Source organism: Cloeon dipterum, chromosome 2, assembly GCF_949628265.1.
Source record: "Cloeon dipterum chromosome 2, ieCloDipt1.1, whole genome shotgun sequence".
In the NCBI taxonomy this organism is placed as follows: domain Eukaryota; kingdom Metazoa; phylum Arthropoda; class Insecta; order Ephemeroptera; family Baetidae; genus Cloeon; species Cloeon dipterum.
Window position 1 is genome coordinate 12,635,992 of NC_088787.1, and position 27,326 is coordinate 12,663,317.

The window sequence follows — 27,326 nt, forward strand, 5'->3', positions numbered from 1 at the left end:
CCCTTTGATGATATTTTTAATTTTTGCAGGATAGTTTGTTTTCGATGAGATTTAATTCTCTGCTGAACTGAAAAACCCCGTTGCAAATGCACAAATCAATCTCTAAGGATTCAATCAAAGCTATAATGGACCTATGCACCAACGAAGTTGCTTTTGAAACAGTTAAGATTGTCTCCGTACTTGAAATACTTAGTCTTTAGTTCTCAACAAAGAGTATTTCCCATAATACCGTAGGATATAAATCTGGACACGAGATGAATCAAATTCTGCCTAGAAAATATGGTCAACTAAGTGATGTAAATTTCGGAGAAAATTTGTAAAAATTGAATTTATACTTTTAATTATTCCACAGTGCAAATCAAAACTTCAATTGCAAAATTCACAATAATTAACTTAAATTTTCTTCTCTATTGTGAATAATTTTCCTACATTTGTTTCCTTGACAAGCGAGCCTCTAATCCGGCAAAATATTTGTTAAATTGATTTTAGTGAAATAAAAACTTTAATTATGAATGCCAACGATAGTAATTATATTTATGATATGTCATACGAAGGGTTTTATCAGTGCTCATTAAAGCAACTTACCCTTTTTTCTTTTAGAAAAAGGAATAAAATTGTTGAAATTCTTCCCCTTTTTCAATTTTCAATTTAACCATCAGCGAGAAGTGCGCATGCGTCAGAGCTGGCACACGCCAACCGCCGGCGGCTGACGTGACGCCTCTCCTCGGCCACACCAGCTCTGACGCATGCGCACTTCTCGCATATAGGTTCATATTGTTTTGGCGGTAAAAAGGTTCTACTTGTGCTACGCACGTCGCGCTAAACGTTTTGGTCGGAAAAATATCGACTCTACCCAACTCGACCCTCATGAATCGATTGGTGTGCCCTAAAACTTCGTCAAAGACGTTCTTTAATGACTTTTTTCAAAATAATTCTTGCAGGAACAAAAAATGACTTGAAATAAAGTGAAAAATATATATTTTCTTTAATTTGTTGCATTTTCAAACTCTAAGAGCGTCCAAATTAATTTTTATTTAATTGTAAATAATATCACGAATTCAAGAGGATTCTATACATTAAATTAACTCTCAAAATTAGCCCAATTGATGCTTTTTTATTAGTTTTTGCAGGTTTTATCAGTGGAAATACTGTCTACATCTATAATACAATCATTGCAAACATTTTAAATATAGATCTCGATGCAATTTTCTGAATTTTACCAAAAATATTTCATAATTTGTGCTAAAATCGTCAAGAATGTTATCATTTGTTAAAAATTACTTGAAATGGATTAAATTTAAATTCCCACAATTTATTCGACCATTTTTAAGGGTATTTCTTGTCATCAAAATTTCACCTATTAATTTTCGCCACAATCAATTTTTCCAGATGGTTAACAGAAATAAACTTTCAAAAGAAATAACCAAAATATATAATTACAAAGCGCAGCTTTCAAATTTTCAGTGAAAATATGTCAGTCGATTGCTCATTATATATACGTCACTAAATCAAGGTGGTCGAAACCAAATCGACGGAAATGTGCTATATTTAAAATAAACGGGAGCACACTCACCGACCACTTGCTAGATTGGATTCGCGATCGGGCCGTCAGCGGGCCCTTGGTGTCGGTGTTGTGAGCGGCGAGTGCGGAGTGGAGGGTGGTCGCGCTCTGACGGAGGCCCGCGTGCTCTCGCAGCAAGAGCGCCGGCTCGAGTGATCACGCTGAAGAAGGGTTGGAGAACACGCAGGTTGAAGAGTGAGGGTGGTCGATACCGCGCGCCTGGTGGACGGCCGAGCCACCCCCTCAAACGCACGCGCCGACCGCCGCCGAAGACCAACCCGCTGCGTGCACTGCACACGCGATTCTGCTGACGAGGAAACACATATACGGCGTTCCTCATTATTCTGATTAATTGACCGGCAAATTCGAGACCGAAATGGCCGGGACCAAATTTCTTGGAGTGAGATTGTTATGTTCAAAAAGGTGACCAAGTTTTGTTTTAAATAATCTTGTTAGGAAATTTTCTACGAGAGTTTCATGACCTTTTACTCTCTTTAAAATTCAATTATGTCGGTATTTAAAAAAAAATCTGAACCATTAAAAATTTTCCAACGATTTTCCTTAAGTTCTATATTTTTTCATACTGCTTTTCTATTTTTTTAATCTCTTATTGTTCCTTATAGATGCATGGTTCGTGCTCTTTTGATAGTTCTTGTCTTGCGGTGATTTGAAGCTTAAAAAGAGTTGAAAGGTCTAAAATTCATAAAATTCGTAGTTGTTTAAAGGGTCTGATTGTACTCAATTATTTTCATTTTAAACATGCACGTCATAATACTATTTCAAAGCCTCAAAAATCCAAATTTCGATACATTTTTGAATTTTTCTTTTAATTTAATGTCACTGAAGTTATAGCTTCTGATCTATAATAACCTCAGTCAAAGTTTGACAATAGTTGAAATTAATTTGTTGGCTTAGAGAAATAATCAGTGTGCATAAGAATCTTCCTTTCTTCCTTCCCTCCTTTATTTGCGGCCGACACGTCGCTTGTAATTGAAACAAAACGGCCCGACTTTTCCCCCTGCAAATATGTGTGTGACGAGAAAGCGAGAGTGCATTTTTCTTTGTTTGCGGATGGCAGTTCACGCGCACCCTCCTCAAGATTCATAGCAGTCCTTACGCGGCTGCGGTTGAAGTGCGGAATTAGTAAAAAGTGCGATATTTCCGGATCAGCACGATAGGAAAATGAAATAAAATAGAACCTTTAATACTCTTTCGGTAAATTAATTAAAATGCTTAAAATGAAAATTCTGTTAAATTCCAATATCCTTTACAAAGAAATTTATGGAATATGAACAAGCCAGAGGTAGAATAATGTTCCTAGTGACATCTTAAAAAATCTATTGTTTTTTTTTTCAAATACACCCCACTTTTTGTGTTAAATAAAGACATACAATTAATTTTCAAAATGTTTTTCCAGTGTCTGAAATATTTTTTGTGCAGTGATGAAGACTTGACAGGCTATATTCATGTTATTTTACTGCAACGTCAGAATGTGTCATTTTGACATCAAGATATAAACTGAGCGGTGTATAATTCCATGCGTCACACACACTTTCGTACTAGGTCGACATCCGTTTTGCGTTGCCACCCACGAGCCATATCCCTCGGTAACCGCAAAACATGATATATTTTCATTTGTTTTCGTGTCTATTAGCAGTCAGGACAGTTTTTGGGCTGCCTGTTATCCGTCTGTCCGTCCTCCGTCCGTCCATCAGTCACTCATTTCCGTTGAACGTACCCCTTTGCTTTTAAAAAACAGCGACGAGAGAGTCCTATTAATGACACGTTCAATTTTCTTGAAAGCTTCTCCCTCTCTATCAAAGGATTTAGTGACGTGATCCGATATTAATTGATCTCTGCTGCAATTGCTTGCAATTAGCGTTAATGCATGTCTCATGACGTCATTTTATGTAGAGAGAAATACAAGAAAAGGTGATCTAATTATGCCTTCCATTAATTTTCTCCAGAATAAAATTAGCAGATCTAAATTCATTTCATTCTTACGTCGCTTACGTCAGAGCACAAGATTTCTCTCTCTTTGCGAGAAAATAATTATTTCCTAGGTTTGCATGAAATTTTTGAAAGAGGTGGCAGATGATGGAAAAGAGTAGATTTGCGTGGGTATATATAGACATCAATTTATTCCATCAGCTTTTTCCTTTGTAACCAACATCAATTTTTTAACATGCTTCCTTTGAATGAGATCAGGCAGAATGAGTCTTCTCAATCACCAATGAGTAACGTCTTACCATGTTGTATGTTAGGAGTGGTGCCCTTTCTCACATTTGTCCAACTCCTTGACAATAAGCCATATTATACATATATGTGACATTTAATAATTGAGACTAAACATCAAATAATTTTCGCCATCCTCCCCGTTGTCTGGCTTGTGTAAAAAAAAATAAAACAATTATTTGTTTATCTGGTAAGGATCTAGTGTCGTGTCGTGACCGTTTTAGGGAGTTAACATTATGGCGGTTTATTCTTTGTACATCCTTGAATTTCTCAAAAAGTACCCTGTTGATTTTCAAAAATGTAGCACTACATTTAGGAAAATCAACAGGGTATACTTTTTGAAAAATTCAAGGATATACAAGGAATAAACATCATCACAGACAAAAAATTCGTCCAGGTCATAGAATTTGTGGTGCAAAACTAGCTGCTTGACTTTAAAGATGAACTCTTTACAATCTGGATTTTTTTGCACAGCCTGCTTAAAATTACAAGGTTTAACGTACAGGTCATTATCACATGCGTTATTTTCTTTCCAACTACGAGTGGGTATACCACCTTCATTGGGAACATCAATTGATGATGTCCTTTCTAGGGAAATTAACATTATGACGGTTTATTCCTTGTGCATCCTTGAATGTATGAAATTTCTTAAATAGTACCCTGTTGACTATCCCAAATGTAGCACTACATTTTAGAAAATCAACAGGGTAATTTTCGAGAAATCTCATACATTCAAGGATGTGCAAGGAATAAACCGTCATAATGTTAATTTCCCTAAAAAGGTCATCATCAATTGATGTTCCCAATGAAGGTGGTACACCCACTCGTAGGAAAGAAAAGAACGTATGTGATAATGACCTATACGTTAAACCTTGTCATTTTAAACAGGCTGTGCAAAATCCAGCGAGCATCATACCGAGGCTGTTTAACGCGCTTCCAAGTTAAATCAAGCTAATTGATGATAGTAAAGAGTTCATCTTTACAGTCAAGCAGCTATATAGTCTTGCACCACAAATTCTATGACCTGGACGAATTTTTTGTCTGCTTTGATTATGTTAAATAGCTTAAATAGGCATTTCTTGAAGTTTTTTAGAGCCATTGTAAATAATTTCGGCTTTACAAAATATAATCTTTCTGGATCTGGATCTGATCTATTTTCGTATAGCTATCAACGGAAATAATTTTTTAAGACTACGAAGAGGAATAGGGTTCGGCGGAGCATCCAACGCGTCTCATAATCAGTTGTTTTCGATGTAACCTTTAGACATCATGTGACGGAACCAGTTCTTCCAGAGGTCCTGCCAGTTACTGAAACAAAAAGGTGGGCGAATTTGGAGACTGCCACAATTCAATTCATTTTACAGGTCTCCCGCGTTAGCCGTCAAGCGCTGGACAAAGAAAAGAGAGCGGCCATAAATTATGACGTAAGGATGCGTTAATTATAAAAGCGATTTTCATTCTTTTAAAATCGGCAAGGAACAACAATCAGGGCGTGTCCTGAACATCAGCAGCCGCGACACTGATGATGTCACATTATGGCCGCTCTCTTTGTTCAGCGCTTGACGGCTAATGCGGCGGCCGTTTCCCAAAATTCCAACGGTGCGCACTCTGATTTTCACAATATTAAATTATATTTTTCCCGTATTTGGTTATCTTATTTATATTTAAAACCAATTTAATTTCCAAAATCAAATCGGTGGAGAAGAATTTTAGGCTTCTTTTTTTAGAATTAAAATAAAAAAAAACTGAATGAATAATTTTTTCTCTAGGGAAACATAGTTATAATGTTCAATCTGCGAATGGAAAAGTCGCATTGCAAAATAAACAACCTGCTGGCTACCTGTTTGCTTTGTGCTCTTTGCCGACTGGCAGTTCATCGTCGATCTCGTTCCCGAGAGCATACTCCTGCTTCAAAGTGGTCCGCATCCCTGGTGTGTCCATGTTGTCCATGTGGCGCGGGCGCTCCTCGGTGCCGTGCAACACCAGTCGGCACTCGCTCAAAACTGCGCCACCAGCCTGCCATAGGAAATGGAATTGAGTTTCTCAGACGATCGACATTATTTTCTGCACAGTGTTGATCACTGTCTGTCTGAGTGCCTCATTTTTTGTATTAAAAAATAAATATGTATAAAAATTGTGTTTTTTTCGAGGGGTTTGAAATATTTTAACACGCTCTAATCTCATCAGCTTCTAACGGTCGGATTTTCAAAATGCATACACCATCATGCACTAGAATCGTCTTGACCTCTCTTAGGTACCAAAGAAGCTTCAACCCCCTTTTTGTACCATAAAACAGATTTTTTTCATTGTTTGCAACTCACTGACAATGAGCAGAGCAAAGGAGTTGAGAGATTTTAATCTTGAAACCACTTTGAAAAGATTGCAGTTTTTATAAATTGGACTAGAATCCGATATTTAGTTGACACGGTGTTTCCTCCGAACGAAAAAAAAACGTTGTTTTCTATATGTCGTCTTCTAAGCGTCAGATTTACAAAAACCATGCACTGTTTGACTCGTTATGGCCTTGCTTTGGTTGCTGAAGCAGTGGAAGAATGCCAAACCCTTCAAATCCCTTTACCACCTATCTTCACTAAACGGGAGAAATTATTTTTATGCAAGTTGGAAGCAAGTGATGCGACTAATTAAGCGTGAAAACAAGTAAAAATGGCTAAAATTCAATCTTACAAAACAACCCCGGAATGTGAGTGCTAAGACCTGCCCAAGATTGGTTGTAGTTAGAAAATTACCATTTTTCAGCACAGTTTAGCATTTTCCATTCGTGGGTGGGATTGAAAATGAAGTTGGTTTTCTAAAACGTCCACTTTCAGGGCTTTTCTGACATGTATGATTTCTGAGCAAATGAAAGGAAATAAAGTACTGGCACACACGCAAATATGTGAGATGTGAGATCCGCGCAGTGAATGAGAACTTTTTTAATTTTCCGCGCTACCGCCGCGGCCGCACACTACTTGTTAAGCCGGCAGGCTGTTTGCATTTTACCCAGTCGATGATTTGCACAGTCCACTCTCCTGCAGGATTCTCGGCCCAAGTGTGCACCGACATGAAGCTCCAGTTGTGAAATCCGAGGTTCGAAGTGTCCTCGGGACGCCGGCCGAGTAGCTGCACGCGCGTTCCTGCGAAAAGTTTGCGCGCCATTTAAACTCTCGCTCTTCTAGCACTAGTGCAGCAGCGCGATTCTTGAGAAACTGGGACACGAGGGAAAAGCCGGGACAGCCGGCGTGTAATTTGTGCAGAGTGCGTTTAAATATAGAACAGTAGCGAAGTCGCGCGCTCTCAAAGTTACTTTACCGTAAATTTGCAACTTCCGTATTAAGCCTTTTTTCCCGAGAACATAAAAATGCAGGTCTGATGCGTCCTAATGAGATTGTTCAGGAAGCACCTAGACGTACAAAACAGCAAAAAGCATTCAAGAATGGAATTTTGTGATACCTGCTGGTAGTGCTGGAAGCGGAGCAAAAATATATTGCCTCCAAGAATTGGAAAATACATTTATACTTTATACAGGGACGGGCAATATTGAACTTTCAATGAGATCGAGTGATTGGGTTAGAGTGAAAATTCCAACGGAAGGGTGTGAAGAAATATAGTCCTTGAAGAAATATAGTTTTGACTAACGCGCGTTCGTCCATGTCCCTATCTTTTCCAATATTAAATGAGTTTGGTCGCACGTTAATCCGCTAATCCGCGCGACTCTGAATATAATGAGTACTCTAGTAGAAACTATCCGAGTTTTTGTGGTGAATTTTTGAGTGGTCACTTCGCTGTTTTCACGAGAGTGAAGTTAAAGAAATTTTCTTCTGGCATTCTCATATTAAATGCCGTTGGAATAAAGTTTCAGCAATTGATCCTCGACCAAAGTTTTGCACTGATTTCGAACCTGAGGTCCTTTTTATGATAATTCGACCGAAAGGTGCGTGTCATATTGAAAAAAGTCTTTCTGGGGGCGGATCACGGCAACGCAACCTTGAGAAAAAATGGCAACGCTGGGCATAAGGTAAGCATTGTACAGCGTTTCAAGGTCGAGCTAAAAAACGGTGCCGTGATCCGCCCCCTGGTGGGAAATTTCCCGCACAGAACAGTGGTGAGAGCAAAAAATCGATTTTTTTAGGGGGGGGGGTGGTGGAAATTGGTGAAAACTACAACTTGTTCGATCTAGGAGAAAGCCACAGGCCGAAGGTAGACCAAACCAAAAATCTCTATGGTTATATTTCTCTCTTCGTTTTAAGTCGTTTTTTTATCAGGTGAGGTCAAGGCATGCCGCATGTGTGCCCGCGACGTGCCTCTTTCAGTATTTGAACACCGTTTTCCTGCTTTAACCTACCTGCCGGTGACGTGAGGAAAATCTCGAGTTGTCCCCTAACAGGATGCTCGATCGTCGCTTTCAACTCGACGTGCTCCAAAAAGTTGACTGTCTGCTTGCAGCTTGCCGTCGAAAAGGAGAGCAGATCGCCCATCGTAATTTCCCTGCGGACCAACGGAATTGACATCGTGCTCAAATTTCTTTAACTTTCATATTTTGTATATCGGTGCGCGAAATGTGTTTATTTTGTGAATGCGGCGGTGAGACGCGCGGGAGGAAATGGAAAGGGAAGTGCGTTATTCGTGCGCCTCCCAGCTCGATCGAAATAGCATAGGAAATGGCGAGCGGCCACAATGGAAAATGCTCGTATATACCTTGTTGAGTTGATGAAAATAATTTTTTTGCAGTTTTATCGCTGAGAATCCTAACAACAAATAGGACTCATCGAAAAAGAGGTTACTTGATGTGTTTGTAATATTTAAATTACAAATTTAAAAAAAAAGTTGGAAATAATCAAATTCGGGCTGATTTAAATATCACATTTTGCCACATTTATTTGTCTTAGTTAAATTGCCCGCAGTAGAGGATTAAATTTTGATCTAACTTGAGTGTAATGGTGCAGTGCTTCCACGGCGGCACGGTGGTCCAATTAGCGGCCGCTTTGGTGAGGGCAAGTGCATCCATGAGACCGAATCCGAATCGACGATTGACGTGCAAGCCAGCGGCGTTCACTTTCCAACCCTCGTTGTACGCAAGAGGAGTCATGTCAGCTGTCCAGACCACCAGGTGCTGCACGTCACGCCACGTGAGCTTCGGGCTGCCAAATGTCGATGACAGTATTAAAATTAATGATTTCGATTAAAATAAGGCTAAAATTTCTTCTTAATTTTTAAGATGTAAATAACATGACAAATAAATCTCGAAATGGAATTAAAAAATTGTTCCGAAATTTTCTGGCTAGAATGATTAAATAATTAAACAATAAAAAACTCGTGCAAAGAAAACAATCCTACAAAATTTAATTATGTCTTTTTATTAATTTTTTCGTGACTTAGGAAACTGTTCTTTTTAACACATTAAAAGTATTTTGTATCAATTGGGCAAGCCATAAATTTATGTAAAATACTGTCAATCGATTTTGCTGATTTAAAAAAAATACTTTTTTCAATAGATTTTTCGGTTACAATTAGAATTTTTGTTGCAAAACGTTTGTTTTCTTTCTAAGAGAAATTTAAAGAAATTGAGAACATGTGTATTACTTCACTTCAAGAACGAGCGCGATGATTCCTGCTGCAATTGGCGCTGCTGCTGAAGTTCCGGTGTGTTTGACAGTGCACGAGTTGTGGAGATCGGTCGTGGCCTGCGGCAAATTTTGCTCAATTACGCGTCTCCCTCGATTTAACTTAGCGAGCGGGGCTGTGTTATTATTACAAAGTTGACGAGCATCTCAGAACAAAGAGCTCAAGCGCAGCTTGCAAATTACTCAAGTGAGAAGTGAGACGCATGGGTATAAGAGGTGTAAGAGGTGTGTGACTGTCTGCTAAAAGGAAAAATCATTTGGCAACTCGCAATGCATTTCAAAAATAAATTTTACGAATTGGTTGGATGACAAAATTTAAAACTTCAGGATCTCATCTCCCCGTGGTGCAATTTCAAATTCAAGGTGTGATTAGGATTTTCCCGAATCAAACTGACACCAAATTTGTTGTCCAAGATCAAGGTCAAAGGTCTAATAATACATTAATTTTGGTTTATAATAAAAATTTGTGGAAATGAATCAAGAAAATGTGTTAAAAAGCCATGGACATAGGAGAACATGAGTAAAAATTTAAGAGTCGTTTTCTGTTTTGCTTTCGAGAAATTACGCATCATACACTGCAAGTCAGGGGTTAGAAAATGTCACTGCGCTGCAGTAAGCAAATCTCACCCCGCCGTATGTCACCTGGGGTGTCAAAGGTGAGTTTTTCGCACCGCGCAGCACTGACATGCGGCGCAGTGACATTTTCTCACCCCTGACTTGCAGTGTATCTTGTAACAACACGAATTTTTCTACTTTTCCGTGCTTTTCAAATATTCTCGATGCCAAATCTCGGGTTTTAACCATCGGAATTGCAAAAACTGCATACCGTTAGTAACGTTTCCACCTCCTCTGACCAGCTGAAGGGTTTAGGGGCTGCTTTACAAGTGCACGTGTTGAGGAATAATGCGAAAAATAGCGTGAAACCCGAAAAAACAGGGTTTTTTTGCAATGCAGTGTATACCAGATAATCCAGACGGCTTTGCAAATAATCCTTACTCTAAATTGATATTTTGATTTAGAAGTCAATACAAAAATTAAAAAATATTCAGTTGAATTTGGCAAAAATGAGAATATGCCAACGAAATAAGAGACACAAATTTACATTAGTTGGTTTCGACTGGGTCGTAATAATATGCTTGAAAAATCCCAACTACTAATTAGCGCTGTAATTTTTTTCACATAAATGCGTGTTTAAATTAGTGAGTAAAAAATTAGCTTTATACAATTATCATCGTAAACAAAATGACGCGTCTGTGAAATAATGACACAAACATGTTGAGCACGCAGCAGGAAAGGCCTTTGAAGTCGCTTGAAAGCGAATTATAATCAGGGCCTTTGAGAGATGATTATTCCAGAGGGTACATTTATAATAAAAAAGTCACTTGCGATCATTTGGTCGGAGTAGGCGCCGCTCGAGTAGGTGGAGGCCAGGGTGGACGGGCAGAGCTCGCCGTACCACGGAAACTGGCCTTGCTCGGAGGCGCTGCCCACCGACAGGGTGAACACGCTCGAAGTGTAGCCGTCGCAACTGCAGTCGTCCTTGTTGCCGCCGTTGCCCGACGCCCAAACGTATATCACGCCTTTGCCTTTTCTACCCTGAAAACACAATTAAAAAATCGGCTAGATTTCAATAGGACCTCCCATTAAATACACATATCCTTTTTACATATTTCTCATTTGCTCTTTTTATCCCTGTCCGAGGACCGGGAAGGCCGCGCACTGTACTGAAACCCGGGTCCCAATAACACCGCGAACGGAAAACATGGGCGCACCAGGCCGCACAGGGACCCAGCCCACTCAAGGGCCACTTGCCTCCGCACCGAGGACTGCATTTTGAAACGATAGACATTCGTCCCGTGAAGCCAAATCACGCATGCTGGAAAGGTGCAAAGCAGCAAGTAGCGAGTCTAACCAGTCCGTTGAGCAATTTGAGCATTTCATCAACTGTGTCACTAAACTAACCACTTTTTGCCATCTCTGACATCGGGTAGCCAGTATTAGATCGCCGAACTGCTCAAATGCCTCCCATTGCATTGACACTCCTGAGAGTGCCTTAACGATGCGAGCCAACGGGCTGGTTTAAATTAATTTTATGTAATTTTAATTTATGTCAGAGAAATTTGGCTCTTTCATTTAGCTTATCACCTTTTCCGGATAATCAAAAAATATATATACGTATTTTTTAAAATATATTTTTCATTCAATTAACTTAATTGTCCCTGAGTGTTCCTGCTGTCCCTTACCTTCCTAACACCCCTCTCCAACGCTTCCTGAGCAAGACGTCCCGGTCCTTCAACGGTGACACCGTCATCAGTCGGTCCCCAAGAAGCACTGTAAATGTCCACTTTGTCCAGAGCGAAATTAAGCGCCTCTCCCTCGATACGGTCCATGGCACTCCCGCCTTGACCGTCCAGCATCCTGATTCCTGTCAAATTTTACACAACTTAGAATTAAGAAAAAAATCAATAAATAAAAAACTCTCCATTACCTCCGATCTTGGCGTTAAATGCAATTCCAACTCCGCACTTCTTATTATTGGCGACCATTGCGATCTCGCCAGCACACCGCGTCCCGTGGTTGTTTGGCGTTAAGCTCGAGTACCTGGGAGTGGGATCAGTGTCCCCATCGTTCAGGTCGTGGCTTATTTCAGGGTCCTGCGATTTTACAAATAAAAATAAATAAATTAAAAGGGTGAATTATGTATTTGCAACAAAATCTCTATTTTTCTTAATATGACTCACAATCAATAGTTTTCCAATTTTTCGAACTAATTACCTGGCCATGTAGCTACATTTTCCAAGTTCCATTTGAATAATTTTTCCAAAATAAAAAAACACACTAAATTCATAGTGAATCGAATGAACACCAAATTTGAGATCATCAAATCAAAGGTCAGCAATGGTCATTTTTTAAAATTAAGGGTATTTTAAAAATCCAAAACGCTTCTAAAAAGCGGCCTCAGCGTACGTGTATACGTGATTGAAAATTTCAAGGTGATGTTGAGATGTTCGGCTTCGTTTTCGAGAAATTCAATTTTGAATTTTGAAAAACGAAATTTATCAATTTTAACAAAATTTGTGAGCGCCAAATCTTGGGTTCCAACTGTCTGAAATGCCAAAAGTGCACACCGTTCGACTTGGCTTTTCCTGGTGAGCTGAATGGTTTTTGAGGTGCTCAACCCTCACCCCTCCAACCCTGTTGGCCATAATTTCATTCCCCCAGTCGTAATGTGAATAATTCTAACTGTCGCGATATTTTTGTTCTGTTATGTCTAGAATTTGAAAAGCTGGAGGGTATTTATGCAGGATGATTAAATAAATTTTGAATGGGTAAGACGCATTAGGCGTTTCAACAGCAAACGGTACAAAGGAAGATTCTTGATAAGTCCAGCCCAGCAATAAAACAAAATTAAGTAATCTAAGCTATAAACCATGCATTGCAATAAAAATGTTCTGATTAAAAAGTTTAAAAAATGTTATTTTTTAACATCATAATTGAAAATCACTTTTTCCGGACACAGATTTCGGTTGTTTCACTCTAAATTGGTTTATAATTTTGCTAATTTTATCGAAATTAATTAACCGATGATTTAAGATAAATTAATGTCTTTCGAAGCCAATGCATAGTTAATAACTGTAACTGATTGACTAATAATTCAAAAATAGTCTATAAACGAGTTAAAATTAAAAAAAACATTAAACATTTTGTTCTTGTGAGAAAAAATATAGTTTTCCATTAAGAGTGTGGCATAAAGATTCTTTTGCTCTGGAGTTTCAGAAATTATTGCCACGTACCCATATTTTCAATCAGGCCATATACATTTCGTTTGGACACATAGATGCTTTTTGCTCTCGACGCGTGAGCTGCCCTTATTAAATTAATGCGCACGGAGTCGTGGAGAGCGGCAAAAAAACAGCAGGGGCTCTCGTGTTACACAAACAGCAGTCTCGCCCTCGTCTCATTTCTGATTCAATATGGACGGGCACGCAGGCAGGTGGCGTAAGGAGAGGCAAAGCTCGTGAATATTTCAGCACAGCGCATCTCGCGGAAATCCTCTTGGCGCACGCGAGCCTCGACTTCCTACTCTGCGCGCGCGAGATTTACGCACGGTAATTCGCGGCGAGCGCTTTTTGCAAATTATCGCGGCAAAGCCTTCTTTCTTTCTTCTTTTGAACACGCTGCCCCTTTTTCAGCCTTGAATTAAAATTTAAATATTTACGAGCTCGTGAGAGCCGTCTCCTGAGAATGACGACTATGCTAAAATGTGAGTGATCGCGCCCCAACAACAGGAGGTAAATAATTAATTGGGAATGATACGGATGCACAATGTTTTTTTAACGTGGGCTGTAGAAAATGTTTAAGTTCTTTTAGAAAAATGTACTTACAAATTGAAAAATAAAAATTTATGAATAGCTAAACATTCAAGAAAGGTACATTGTTCTGGCAGAGGCCTGAGCATCTCAATGGGAATTTGTTACTGAAACTTAATTTTTAAATTTTGATATTGACGTCTTGTAGAGCGTTAAATGTCAGATTAGAATCGTCAAAATATGAAATGGTGTTTTGCCTGATTTGAAAAGTAAAATAAAAAACATAAAAAATTGGTGCTTTTTGGGTTTTAAAAAAATGTTTACATGCCCAAATCTCAGCTTCTAATGGTCATATTTTCAAAAACCATTAGACTTTTCTCACCTTTCCCTGTAAAGCCAAAGTAGTCTAAGGGTGTCAACCCTTAAAACCCTTTTTTGCAACATAAAACATCTAAAATAAAAAAAAAACTTTCTTGTTTGCACCTCACTGCGTGACGGAATTTAATGTTTATTATTACCCTGAAACTATTTCATACGAGTATAGCGGTATACAATTCTCGCAAATGTGACTCTTGGTAACTGAGATTTAGATATGACACAAATGTATTTTCATTATGCTGGTCTTCCGAAAGAAAACACGTTTTTCACCAAGTCTTAGCTTCTAGCCCTCAGGTTTGCGAAAACTAAACACTGTTCGACTCATCATAATCTCACCTTGAGACCTTGATAGCTGAAATAGTCAAATGGTATATGTCAACCCCTTTTCAACCCCATGAAGGTTAACCCCGGAGAGGTTAACAACAAAAAATTGTACATAATTATTTACTTTTTTAGGGTGCAAGAAGAGGTTATAAGGGTTAGCACCCTTTAACAACTTTGGCTATCTAGGGGAGGTTGATGTGAGTTTAGCGGTGAGTGGTGTTTGAAAATCTGACGTTAAGAAGCTGAGATTTAGGCGTGTAAACATGGTTTTTTTAAGTCAAGAAAGCCCCAAGATTTTTCGAGATTTCATTTTTATAAATAATTCATGAAAAAACCCAATTCAAATTTTCATTTGTCTACATAGCCGACATAGCCTAAAAATAGCAATATCGAAAATTTGATATTAGTGACCTTGGCCTTTGACCTCACACTTTGTCTCAATTTGAAATCAGTATCTGGTTTTACAAGTGTTAAAATCCTTGAAAGAGAAAAGATAACTATTAATAAGGTAAATGTCGCACATAATTTGGATAAAGGTCGGTGTGTTGGAACTCCAGGCCATCGTCAAGAACCACCACCCTGATGTTTCGGCCTGTGATGCCTTTCTGGTACACAGGAATCACCTTCAGGTCGAGTCGTGGCAAACCGGGCTCGGTCCTCGTGTCTTGCTGCAGCGAAAATGCAGTCCATAAACACTGTATCATCGGGAAAAGGGCAAGGGAATAATCACCATGTACCACTGGTGCTCCCAAAGCTCGTCGTTGAAAAAGCCGACGGAGCCGAAGTAGTGGCGCCGGCTCTGGATTTTGTTGTCCAGCATACCGCGTTTATCTCTGCGCCGCCAAGCTTGCTGCTCTGCCCACTCGACCTGAAGCATATAAAGGGTTTATTCAGCGAAGCACCATTAAATGTCAATAATGTGGCTTGGAGGAGGAAAGGAAAGAAGATAAAAACACGCGTGGACCGGGGGATGGATTCTCGTGGTGTAGTGTAGGACTATTTTCGTTAAGTGGCTTACAAATCCGATTTTCTGCCAGCATAGCAATTTTATTTATGTCAGTTGATGGATACAGAATGGAGAAAGTTCATAATTTTTCACATTGGTTTGTGCTGCCTGAGAATGCAGCACAAACCAATTAATTTCAAAGTTCAAGATTATATTCTTTTAAGGAGACGACCTTAAGCAAATTTTGACCATAGAATAAAATAACAAGCCTGAGTTGGAAATAAGATTTTAGGAGTCGAAAACTGAAGGACAAGTATATGATTTGAATTTTAAAATATTATCAATGAATATGATCAGGTGGACAACTCACCCTGAAGTCGTCGGAGAGTCGAAGGGTCAAGTTGGTGTTGCTGCGTTTTCCAATCGACGGTTGGCTTGAGTGGCTGAATATGTATGTATCATCGAAGCCAAGGACCTGAAATTATTTTCATTAAAAAATTACAAAAATTTAAAAAAAAACTTCGAAAACTATGTAGTAGCACCCTCTGAACCCTTCAGCTGATTATGAAATGCTTAGACGAGTCTAACAGTGTGCAGGTTTTGCAATTCTGATAGCTAGAACTCGAGATTTGGAGTTGAAAATTTAAAAAAAGTGGAAAATTTTAGTTTTTAAGTGGGATTTATCGAAAACTAAAAAGAACTCCAATCCGAAGTTTTCCCAAAAGTTCCAACATGTCATGGGACAGCTTTAAAAATATTTTAAAAATTTAAATATCGTTAACTCCGTTTCCAAAATTTTAATTACAATCCATAATAAACAGTATAGTGATCTTTCACTTTTAACCTTGAGAAGTAGGTTAAAAGGGATGGAGTGTAAACACCCCCTATAAACCCTTCAGCTGGTCAGGGGAGGTTGAGACGAGTATAACGGTGGGTAGTTTTTAAAATAATGATAGTTAGAATCCGAGATAGGTAGTTTCAAATATTTGTACCACACGAAAAAGTTTAAAATCGTGTTTATTCGAGTTTTTAAGCATACAATTTCTCGGAAAAAAAATAAATAACACCACACTGAAATTTTACTTAAGTTCACTCATGTCATGGGACAACTTTTAAGCACATTTTAAAAATACCAAAATCCTAATATAATTTCCAAAATATAAATTATGAACAAAAATTAACAAAGTTAACCTTTAACCTTGATCTAGAACATAAAATTTGATGTCTGTTCGATCCAAAGCACACCTTATTTTTAAAAATTTTCCACGGGGAGATGAGTTTTCAAAATTTCCATTGTTTTATTTTTCAAATAAATAATGTTTTTTGATTAACCGGTGTACACAATTTTTGTAGCTGCTCCAACTCAATTAAGTAAAGCTAAAATTCATTATCTTCTTGTGACGAGTCTTTAGTTTGTCATTCTAGAACTCAAGTGTCATTTCACAAACGACTTTTTTTTCATTTTACTTTCACGAACTCAGCTGTTCGTAACCCGAGCCTTTTTTATTAAATCCAGCACAGCCACTGTCGAGTTCGCACCTGGACGCGCTCTAAACGCCGCGATACCGCAGAGAAATATAAACGCGGCCCACGTGCGCCTGTTTGAGAGTGAATAGAGAGGCGAATTGTATAAGGTACCCACTATTCAATTTGAATGCGCACGTGTGTAGGCAGACAGGGCTCTCGACGGACGGCACGCTCGAGTGAGCAGCTATTGCAAAGGTGCCGGAAAGAAACAAAGGAGCATATGGTCGGCACGCGGCTGCCCGCCGCCCGTGGAGCGGAACAAAAGGGGTCGATCGCACCCTGTGTGGTGCAAGTTCCGCCCACGAGCAGAGCGCAGGGGACGCAAGGAGCAGGAGTTCAGCGCCGGCCAGGAGGTCCTTTCGCCACTGCATTCTGCATAGACCAGCCACCCCCGTAAACACCCACCCACCCACCATCGACCCTTTCTCTCCACCACCGGCGGCTCGGCAAACAGAATATATCGCTCTCCTACCAACCACTTGTGGATAGAAAACGACACCGACTGCTTATCGCTCTCGCTGCTTTTTCGCTGTTTGCGCTTCCGCGGCGTTTCCTGCTGACGGAGCCACGCGGTTTATTCAAAGTGGCCACTTGCTATGTGGTATCACTTGCAAACAGAAGGGTTGGTTCCCTGAAAATGTGGCATCGTAAAATTTTAAACTTCTTCGTGTCGTAATTACATGCAAACTAGTCGTAAACTTTATCAATCTAGATAAAACCTTTGATGAAATTTAATATAATGTTATATATTATTCATTTATTATTGGACACCATCGGTGTACGACCTATGGATTAATTAAAATTTCGATTCTTGTAACAGGATGCTTGGGAAATCGTTCAAGGTGTTTGACACAGTCAAGTAAATGTTACATGATAGTAAGCGAATAATCACAATAGATACAGTATTTACAATTTACAGTCACGTCCAGATGAAAGATTTATGAGAGCAGATGAGAAAGTGATAGCCATATGACAGGAGTGTCTTGTTAACATAGCCCAAATAAATTTAGTCATAGCGGTAATTACATCAAATTTTTGGTTGTCGTTTAATAGTCATATTGTTTAAAAACTTTTCCTATGCAGTTGTAAAAGGAATGGAATATTAGGACTTCAGGTCATTTCCAAAAAATTATGTTTGAACTAATTCATATACGAATCTAGATTTCATTCGTTTGTCTACACAAAGAGTTTTTTTGAAGAATCCTAGACTTATTCCAATTTATTGAGATCATTCAGCGAGAGGTGCTTCCAGATTGCTTCAATACTATAATATATGAAGCTACATGAGAAATGGCCAGATTAAAAAGCGTATTAGCAGTATACTAATGGAAAGATTTTGAAAGGTTTTTAATTTTAGAAGTAGCAAAGATAGAAGCTTTGTCTCTCTTATCAATATGATTGGTAAAACAAGTTCCATAGACGTTTGAAAGGTAACACCAAGATAATTAACAGAAGTTAAAAATTAATAGTAAAATGTATATATCTTTTTAGATGTATGTGTTATTAAAAAGAAAAATCGATTCAATTCAATCCAGTTTTCTCCTTCCGACTTAAAAAATTATTTTCAGTTTTGTTTTCCATATTCATTTCAAATATTGGGATGATTCCCGTAATTGTAATAGGTGGCAGTGTAAAGGCCGGTGAAGCGCACCTTTGCTGCACCTTCACCCACACAGCGCACAATCAGACTCGCACCGAAGCAGTCACACCAAAATGTTTTGTCTCTCTGACCTGAATCGAGAGTCTGTGCGAGATTAACCCAAACTTAGTTTGTATTAAATGACTGAACCCAAAACGGGGTAAGAAACAATTGTTGTTGATTTTTCGTTAGTTAATGTGAAAGTCTGAATTGCTAATTTATTATTGTGATAAATGTATAAATAATTGTGATTTTTGTCTGTTAATTATAGTTCAACTTTCTACGATCCTTGCCACAAGTCCAAATAATATGATGAGCAATTAGGACGTAAAGCTGCCCTTGTATTAATTACGGCTCCTCGATATCCCACACCTCATTGATTGTTGATTGTTGAGGTTGTTGCTTTTTGACCAACAATCAAACCGAGGTAATATATAGAAGTAAATATCAGGAAACAATACGAACACTGCGAACTCCTACACAACAAAGCACAACTCTCCAGCCCAGAACGCCAAGATGAAAACCACAACCACCCTGACGATGCTGCTGCTCTGCACCCTCTACGAGATCGACGCCCAACGGATGCCCGACGGCCAGGACACTAGGATCAACGCCCGATGGACCCCCAAGGACCGAAGAAACGGTGAGTCTCTGACCTCGGACACTAATAGACGCCTGCCAAACCCCCAACGCCGCACTTGGCGCAATTCCCCACCAGCAAAAACCTACGACTCCCACCCCTGGAACAACCTCCGAAAACTCTACGAAAAGGTCGAACTCCCCCTGCCCCCGACCAACTACCTAAAAACTCATAATCAGACCCAACAAGGCCGGCAGCGACGGCCCCAAAACGAGACAAACCGCGGATGCCCATGCCACCTCCCGTGCAGGGAAATAAACCAACCCCCACGGCCCCTAAAAAATCCCCAACGCACCCAAAAGCGACAGACGATGACAATCACTCGCCCAAAGACCTGGAACAATACCCGACAGCCCCAAAAAATCGGCAAAGGCCCCGAGCCCCCAATAAACAACCGCGGCCACCAGCCCCAAACAGGCCGGCAACGAAACCAGCCCTCACAAAAACCGATCACGCGCCCAAAGACCTGGAAGCCAAAATGTCGCCACCAACCTCAGGGCACGACCAAGCCCCTAAAGCCACAGCCCCTCACCAAAAATCCCGAATCCAAACTGGAACTCCGAAAACTCCCCACCACCGAGCTTCCCCAAACCCAACAACAAGCACCCCCGAAAACCCACCGATGCCGCTGCTACCTGAGGAAGGCTCGCCTCCAAAAGTTACTGGCCAAGATTTTCCACACTGAACTTTAACACTGAATAAACACTTCTTCTTCAAATGAAAAAAAAATATTTCAATCAGCCCACTCCCCAGAAAAAGAAAAAGAAATATAAAAGAAAATAAAAATTACGGTTTGGCAATAACATCAATACATCGTTAAAAAATTAATTTGTGTTCATCTCTCCGATCAAAGAAGTTTTTATTAATAAACTGCAGACAATGCTAATCAATTGCAGAGTAATTTTCGTAATTTTCATTGTTCTGAAAGGAATTATTGGGTGAACATTATGAAAACAATATGCCACATACATTGTTGCTGGTTGTTGCATTGCCGTCAACAATCAAACCGCGCGAGGTTGTATGTATGTATGTATATTGAGGTTAAAATCAGGAAACAATTCAAACACTGCCAACTCCAACACAACAACGCACAACTCTCCAGCCCAGAGCAAAGATGAAAACCACAACCACCCTGACGATGCTGCTGCTCTGCACCCTCTACGAAATCGACGCCCGATGGACCCCCGAGGACCGAAGAAGCGGTGAGTATCTGACCTCGGACACTAGACTTTTCCAAACCTTTACAAACCCCCGACGCCGCACCCCACCAGCAAAGACCTACAACTCTCACCCCTGGAACAACCCCCGAAAACTGTACGAAAATATCGAATTCCCCCTGCCCCCTACCAACTATACCTAAGAACTCATAATCAGACCCAACAAGGCCGGCAGCAACGGCCCCAAGCCGAGACAAACCTCGCCGCCTCCCTTGCAGGGAAATAAACCAACCCCCACGGCCCCTAAACAATCCCCGACGCACCCAAAAGCGACACGCGATACAATCACTCGCCCAAAGACCTGGAACAATACCCGACAGTCCCAAAGAATCCGCAAACGTCCCCTGCCCCAAACAAACCCCTGCCCCCAGCCACAAACCCTGAACAACCCCCAGCGCCGGCGACAAAAACTAATCACGCGCCCAAAGACCTAGAAGCCCCGAGGTGTGCACTAACCTCACGGGGCGACCAAGCCCCCACAGCCCCTCACCGAAAAGCCCGAAACCACACCCAAAAGGCCCCTGCGAACCCTCCCCCTCTCCACCACCGAGACTCTCCAAACCCAACAACCAGCACCCCCAACAACACCCCGACGCCGCCAAAACCTGAGGAAGCCTCGCCTCCACAACCTGACCAGGAAAAACCGAACTGAACTTTAACCCTAAATAAACACTTCTTCTTGAACTACAAAAAAATGCTTTCCTTTAGCACACTCCCCAGAAAAATACCAAAAATAATAAAAGAAAAATTGTGGTTTGGCACAAATTAAATTGGTATATACATACATGAAAAAAACAAAAGTTGTTCATCTCCTATTAAATAATTTTCATTTAAAAAAATGCAAATTTTTATTGTTTTGAAAGGGAATTATTGGGTTATAATATGTATTATGCAAAATCAATGCCTTATTCATTGTTGGTGTTAAGCAGTGGTGTTGCACTGTCGCCAACAATCAATCCGACGTGAAAATCGGAAGCAATTCAAACAGAGCGATTGTTACCCACCTTCAATGAACATGGTTGTTGTTTGCGTAATGTTATCGCACAGTTCTCCTCTATGTAACAAATGGAATAAAAATACGTCGATTCCACAGAATTTCCTCAACTTATAGCAAAATATCATTATCTTCTCTTGGGAGCGAGAGTGGCGGCACGTGTTGCACGGTAAAAACGCAAAAGCCGAACTGAATCTATTTCTGTCTTTTGCGCTGCTCTCTGTGGTTAGGCTTTCCGCTCATTATGCATGTGGCTCCGGTTGCCTAACTTGCGCCGTCAACCCCCTGTGTGTGTATGTGACGAGTGAGCGCGTGCAACACACACTCTGCCACGCCACCCACCCTATTATCCATATTCAGCGCCAGCTCATGTCAGCAAATAAAATATTTAGCAGGTTGGCCCCGTCGCTTTTGCAGCGAAAAGCAAACACGCCGCCCACAACGGCCAGAGAGGAAACCAGTTTTCTGCATTAAACACAACATTAAATTATGTAGTTATTTCTGTATGATTCTCGTGATTTCATTTAGCGAAATGTTTACGACTTTCGTTGAAATTGCTGCTTTTATAAACTAACATGGGTTTACGTGTGGTTTGAAAAGCGAAAGGCTCCGAATTTTGCCTCCGTTTAATATTAATTAGTTAAGACGTTAAAATTCTGTTCCTTTCCAGAGACTGGAGCAAAACTACAAAAACGAGACCGTGGTGAAAAGTTGGAGGTGGAGGAGAATGACAAATTATTGCCATGTCCAAAAGGCTTAATGTGGGTGAGGCGGCACGCATTAATTTTCTCGCCGCCCCCCGTCGCGGGGAGCAGGGAATCTCTGCACCTGCGTAATTTGCTTGATTGATGTTCATCAGGGGCAAACATTTTAGCGTATTTGCCGCCTGTTATCGCAGACCAACTGCCTCTCGGCGTTTATCTCGCTGCTCGCACACGCAGCACACGCGTAATCACACACCTCTTTCTCGGTGCCGCATGCATTCAATTAGGCCCGCCACTCCATTCATGACGGCATTAATTAATATAGTGTGAGCAGTAATGATTGCGGAAACTTGCCGATCATCTGAAGAGTTTGCCCGATATTTTTGTGTGCTGGGCCGAAGCCATCCATCAACACGAACCTGCTTCTTGTCAACTGGCAAACTTTAGAAGGGTGCCTTTTGAAAACGATTTGCCTATAGAAGTTTGCAAATCAGGTTTCTGTCTACTCAATCGCTCTCTCTCTCTCTCTCTCTCTCTCTCTCTCTCTCTCTCTCTCTCTCTCTCTCTCTCTCTCTCTCTCTCTCTCTCTCTCTGGTAATTTTTTTTTAGAATCTTATTTATTTGAAAAAACATTACAAGTCCAGCCAATTCTTGTTGGGTAATTTAAAATCTCTGAAATGGATTGTCTTTTTTCTTTTTTCTGTCGAAAATAATTTTTCGCCTCCAGAATTCAATGAAAATCAGCAGAAGACTTTTGTTTTAAATTATTTTAAACAATTTAAAAACTTCCCCAAAAAAAATTTAGCGAAAGTTATTTGTAATTTTCAACGGTCAGAATTGACAAATATTTGGTTTAAAGCAATGCTTCCCACCTTGAGAATCTAAAGAAAATTGGCAGCCTATTTTGCTTTCATTTTTTTAATTGATTTCAAAGTGAAATTTATCCTCAAAGTCAAAATTCTAACTTGCTAAATTAGTTTAGCCATCAAGAAATGTTTTCCCCTATCATAAATCAACGAAAATTGGCTTGGGGTTTTTTAATAATTTTAAAATGATTTTCAAGTCAAAAATATCCCTAACAAAAAATGTGATTAATTCACCAGTAAGCCCTTAGTGTTTGAAAGCTGCCAACAGGTGGCACCAGCGTAAACTTGTGATTTTAATAAGGCACTTGCGCTGCGATTTCAGACACAATCCTGCCACTGTGCACTCTTCACATGATATATTTTCTTTTAACGTGCTTAAAACCAAAATCGGTTTAGCCAATAAAATCGTAAAAACCACTATTTTATGAATAAAAACTCTTTTCCGACGTTTCTGCGGTGGATGGTCGGACTGATTTTTGTTTTCAGCACGTCTAAAGAAATAATTCTAGAAGCAGAATGCTCAGCAGCAGGACGAAGCCTGAAATCACAGCGCAGAGCTCTCTAAAATCGAAAGAAACCGCACTGGCACCATCTATTGGTCGATTCAAACACTTGGGTTTACGCAGCGGTGAAATTCACCAGACAATTAGAAATAGTCGAAATTGACCAAATTTGGTTTAAATAAAATTGGCTGATCGGTTCGTTGTGAATTTCTATTAATGAAAGCAAAAATTTTCAAAATAAAAAAAAAATATTGGGCAAACACGTGAAAATAATTTGGATATGATGCGACCCACCCTCAAATTTTTAACAAATAAACATAAAAACTCTTTATTTTGTTAAATTTGATTTGTTAATGTTTTAGAATGGCAACATTCTAAACGGCCTACAAAAAGAAAAAAACTCTTAATCAAGTTTACCGCTATAAATAATGGCGATGTGTATCAACTGTCAAAATTGGAGGTAAGAATAACTCGCTTCTCACCACGAATCGTTATTAGTTTTTTTCTTTAAAAAATTAAAAGTTAAAAAATTGGAAATTTATTTTGTCAAAAACTATGAAAATAATTTTGTCCCAATTTTATAAAGAGTTAAGAAGGCCATTTATTTCATTAATGACCGATAAGCAAATAAATCGAGTTTTTCAAGAATGCTCTGAGCATGGAAGATCTGTACTCAGAAATAGTCTGTGTTGTTGTTATTATTACTTTCCTGTTGAAAAATTTGGTGCGTGCTAATGAAGTGCGTTGGCTGGCTTGTTTGTGTTCAAGCAGCTGAAAATAAATTTCCGGCTGCATTACCGGCAGCGAGTAACATATTGGCGGAGACATGTGACACCGGGGATTAAAAGCCGCTTCTGTGTCCCACTCATTAAATCTGATCCGATCACACTACGGTTCACGTCACACACACATTTTCACCCACACAACCCAATCGCCTCCCTCTCTACGCTCGCACACTCACGGCCCTGAACGAAATAAAATTTTTGCCTCGTGTTGACTTAATTAGGGATGTGTTAGCTAATTAGTGCATATGTTATCGCAGACACATAAAACTCTAAACAAAAACATCCAAACCTTATTTTAGCCCTCTAACAACCACAATGTGCGACGTTAACCTGTTTGGTAGGACACGTGCACATCGAATGAAACTGCTGGCCCCGTTTCGAAGACGTTCGTGCGGTAGCGGGAAATTTGCGCATCGCTCAACAAACACAGGAGTTTTAATTGTTGCCCTTTTCTTGCGACAAGGATATTCGCGTTTGGTTATTGAGCTATGCGCAATTTTTCCGCTACCACGAAAACTGTTTTCAAATTCTAAAAGCTACCGCCTGCGTGGAACGATTTCCCCATCGCGTAAAAGAATTCTTAAAAGAACAGTTCCTCAAGAAATATTGAAGCAAAGTTTCATCTCTCTTTTATCAATTATGTTCAAATACATTTTTTGCATTTATTTGTCTGGATATGGCAATGTATGGGGCAAAATAGGCCTACAGAACCATAATATAGATCATTTGAAACTAGTGATGGGTGTGCAAATGATCTATTGCGTTCAAAATAAAAGATAAATCTAAAAAAGCAGAGTTCAGCATTTATCAGTAGAGTGGAGGAGATTTCCCCGCTGATAATGATAAGGAGTATCAAAAAATATTTACAAGGGGAGCGTACCTTCTAATCTAAAATTTATGGTGTTTTTCGCAACCATTCGATAGTGTGTGTGATAAAAGATGACAATTTGCCTGAAGAATGATTCCCGTTTTATTTTTAACAAATTTCAAACCATGTTTTTGGATTTCAACAAATATTTTTTTGTATCTGCTCAGCGAAGACAAATCAAATAATACTTTTGCAAAAGTTCGTGATTTTTCCAAAATTTTTCAACTGAAAATCTCGTTCACAAATGTACTAGTATTCAAAATTTAGTTTTTGTACTGTACAAAAGAATTTTTATGTTTTTGTCGAAACGATATGTTATTCGATTTGTACTTTTTTAATCGCTGGAGCGTTCTCTGCGATGTCTTGAAATAATTTCTTAGAATTTTTGAAAATGATTAACAATGGCCTAGCTCCATTTAGACATTTGAAAGACTTTTTAAAAATTAATTAGTTTTAGTATTTTAATAATTTAAACCAACAAAAACCGCAAAACAAATTAATTGGAAATTTTATCGCCTCTCAGAAATTTTTGAGTGTTTGCCCTACGGAAATGAAAATAAATCAGCCGACGCAAAATATTTTGAACATTTTTTGCGCTATGCAGCTTATGATTTTTTTTTAAATTTAACCAACCAAAGCGACTGATAGCACTGCAGCAAAGCTATCAGTTGCGTTAATCACATGTGATTAACGTTTATTTGATTCAAGAAGAGAATTTTCGTCAACACGAGAGAAAAAGGGGAGGTTTTAATTAGTTTTATGCTTGCAGAGTTTTATCTCTTTTTAATGTTTGATTAAAACTTTTGTAATCGTTACCAGAAGAAGTGAGAGAGATATTGATCACTAGAAACAGTTTATAATTATAAAGAAAGTGTGAAAACGACATTCAATACGCACATTTATTGTGAATGCTTACCATTATTTAGTGTGTGATTTAAAATAATACAAAATAAATAAATTGTGTGCTAGTTTCTTATATCTAATGAAATACAAGCTAAATCAAATAAAAAATATTGTTGTCAGTGTTACATGACGTAAAGAATTAAAGACAAATTCCGGCTTTTGTCCGGTCTAACATGTTTTTTTACCTCAAGCATCAAACTTTGTGTGATGTTATATACAAAATAGAGCAAAAATATTTTATATATGTAAGCATTGATATCGGTTTGGACAAAATTTGAAGGAAAAACTTACAAATTAATTGAAAAATCGTTTTTTGTTCAATAATTATATTATGTTTAATGATGCTATTAATGTTAATAATGATTTTTGGAATGTCGATTCCCTTCGACAAGAAGATTCGATTGATGGGTTATTTTTACTTACCAAAACTCTTGGAGATTATACCATAAAGGTAACTACAGGCGATTATCTTACGTTTCTTAACGCATGGTACAATTTTCATTTTAATTCAGTATTGTATAAATTTAAAAACCACTTTCGACTAAAACATATATCCAGTAATAAATAAATAAATGCCTGTGATTGTAAATGTTGTGCAGCACAGGCTGTAGCATGGCGAGTGGTTGGGGTAGAAGAAACTTTTGCTTTTATTTCGGTCGCGAGTTTCAGCGGGTTGCTCGCTGATACTACAATGGCACATTAATGCTGCTACAAATAAATGCCTAAATTTCTCCAATAATGAGATTATTGTGATATCATGCATATTATGTTTTTAAATGTTCGACCTATTATGGAGAAATACACGGAATTCAATTGAATTGAGTAAACCTCAGTGAATAAAGTGTATTGTTTATTCAATTCAATGTGTTCAAACACATTCAAAATCAATCAACTGTTAATTCATGTCTGGACAGGAGCAAATTAATACCGTCCACACTTCATTTAGCACGTGGGCGAGTGAATTGAAGTGCTACCTAGACGAAAATAACAGACACGCGGACACAATCCAAAATAAGCCCATTATTACCTGTCTGACGAGGTCGTAATGGAGTTCGTCGGCGAGTTGTCTGGCAATTTGCACACCTCCGAGGACCCTTACGACCCACTCATTTGCATAGAGCGCTCCAACCAATCGGTAAATTGCAATCAGTACCAGGACTGATTGAACACGCATTTCGCTGCAGACCTATTGTGGCCGGGCAAGTGCAATTAAAACTAACTGGACGGAATGGCAACCAGCAGTCAACTGCCACCACTTCTCCATCCGATCCACCGCCGCCGCGAGATCGGGGCGCGAATTAAGCG

General features: G+C 39.2%; 2 protein-coding genes across 5 annotated transcripts in view; both read right to left on the reverse strand.

The window, feature by feature from the left end:
* LOC135937768 (ankyrin repeat and death domain-containing protein 1A-like) overlaps nucleotides 1–1,726 on the reverse strand; it is a 64,178-nt gene extending 62,452 nt beyond the window's left edge. For all 4 annotated transcript variants that reach the window (XM_065480997.1, XM_065480996.1, XM_065480993.1 and 1 more), the window contains exon 1: nucleotides 1,574–1,726. The gene's annotated coding sequence lies outside the window, so the exon portion shown is untranslated. The remainder of the gene's footprint in view (nucleotides 1–1,573) is intronic.
* Nucleotides 1,727–3,684: 1,958 nt separating this feature from the next.
* On the reverse strand, nucleotides 3,685–27,308 carry LOC135937770 (neuroendocrine convertase 1-like). The gene is made up of 13 exons (XM_065481005.1): nucleotides 27,049–27,308; nucleotides 15,746–15,850; nucleotides 15,160–15,297; nucleotides 14,951–15,097; nucleotides 11,906–12,071; nucleotides 11,661–11,842; nucleotides 10,804–11,013; nucleotides 9,377–9,477; nucleotides 8,722–8,934; nucleotides 8,139–8,281; nucleotides 6,797–6,930; nucleotides 5,637–5,812; nucleotides 3,685–5,104 (listed from the first exon to the last, which is right to left on the reverse strand). Exons 1-13 carry the CDS (start codon nucleotides 27,193–27,195, stop codon nucleotides 5,035–5,037), a joined length of 1,932 nt encoding a protein of 643 aa, XP_065337077.1. The 5' UTR covers nucleotides 27,196–27,308; the 3' UTR covers nucleotides 3,685–5,034.
* Between the last annotated feature and the right edge of the window lie 18 nt (nucleotides 27,309–27,326).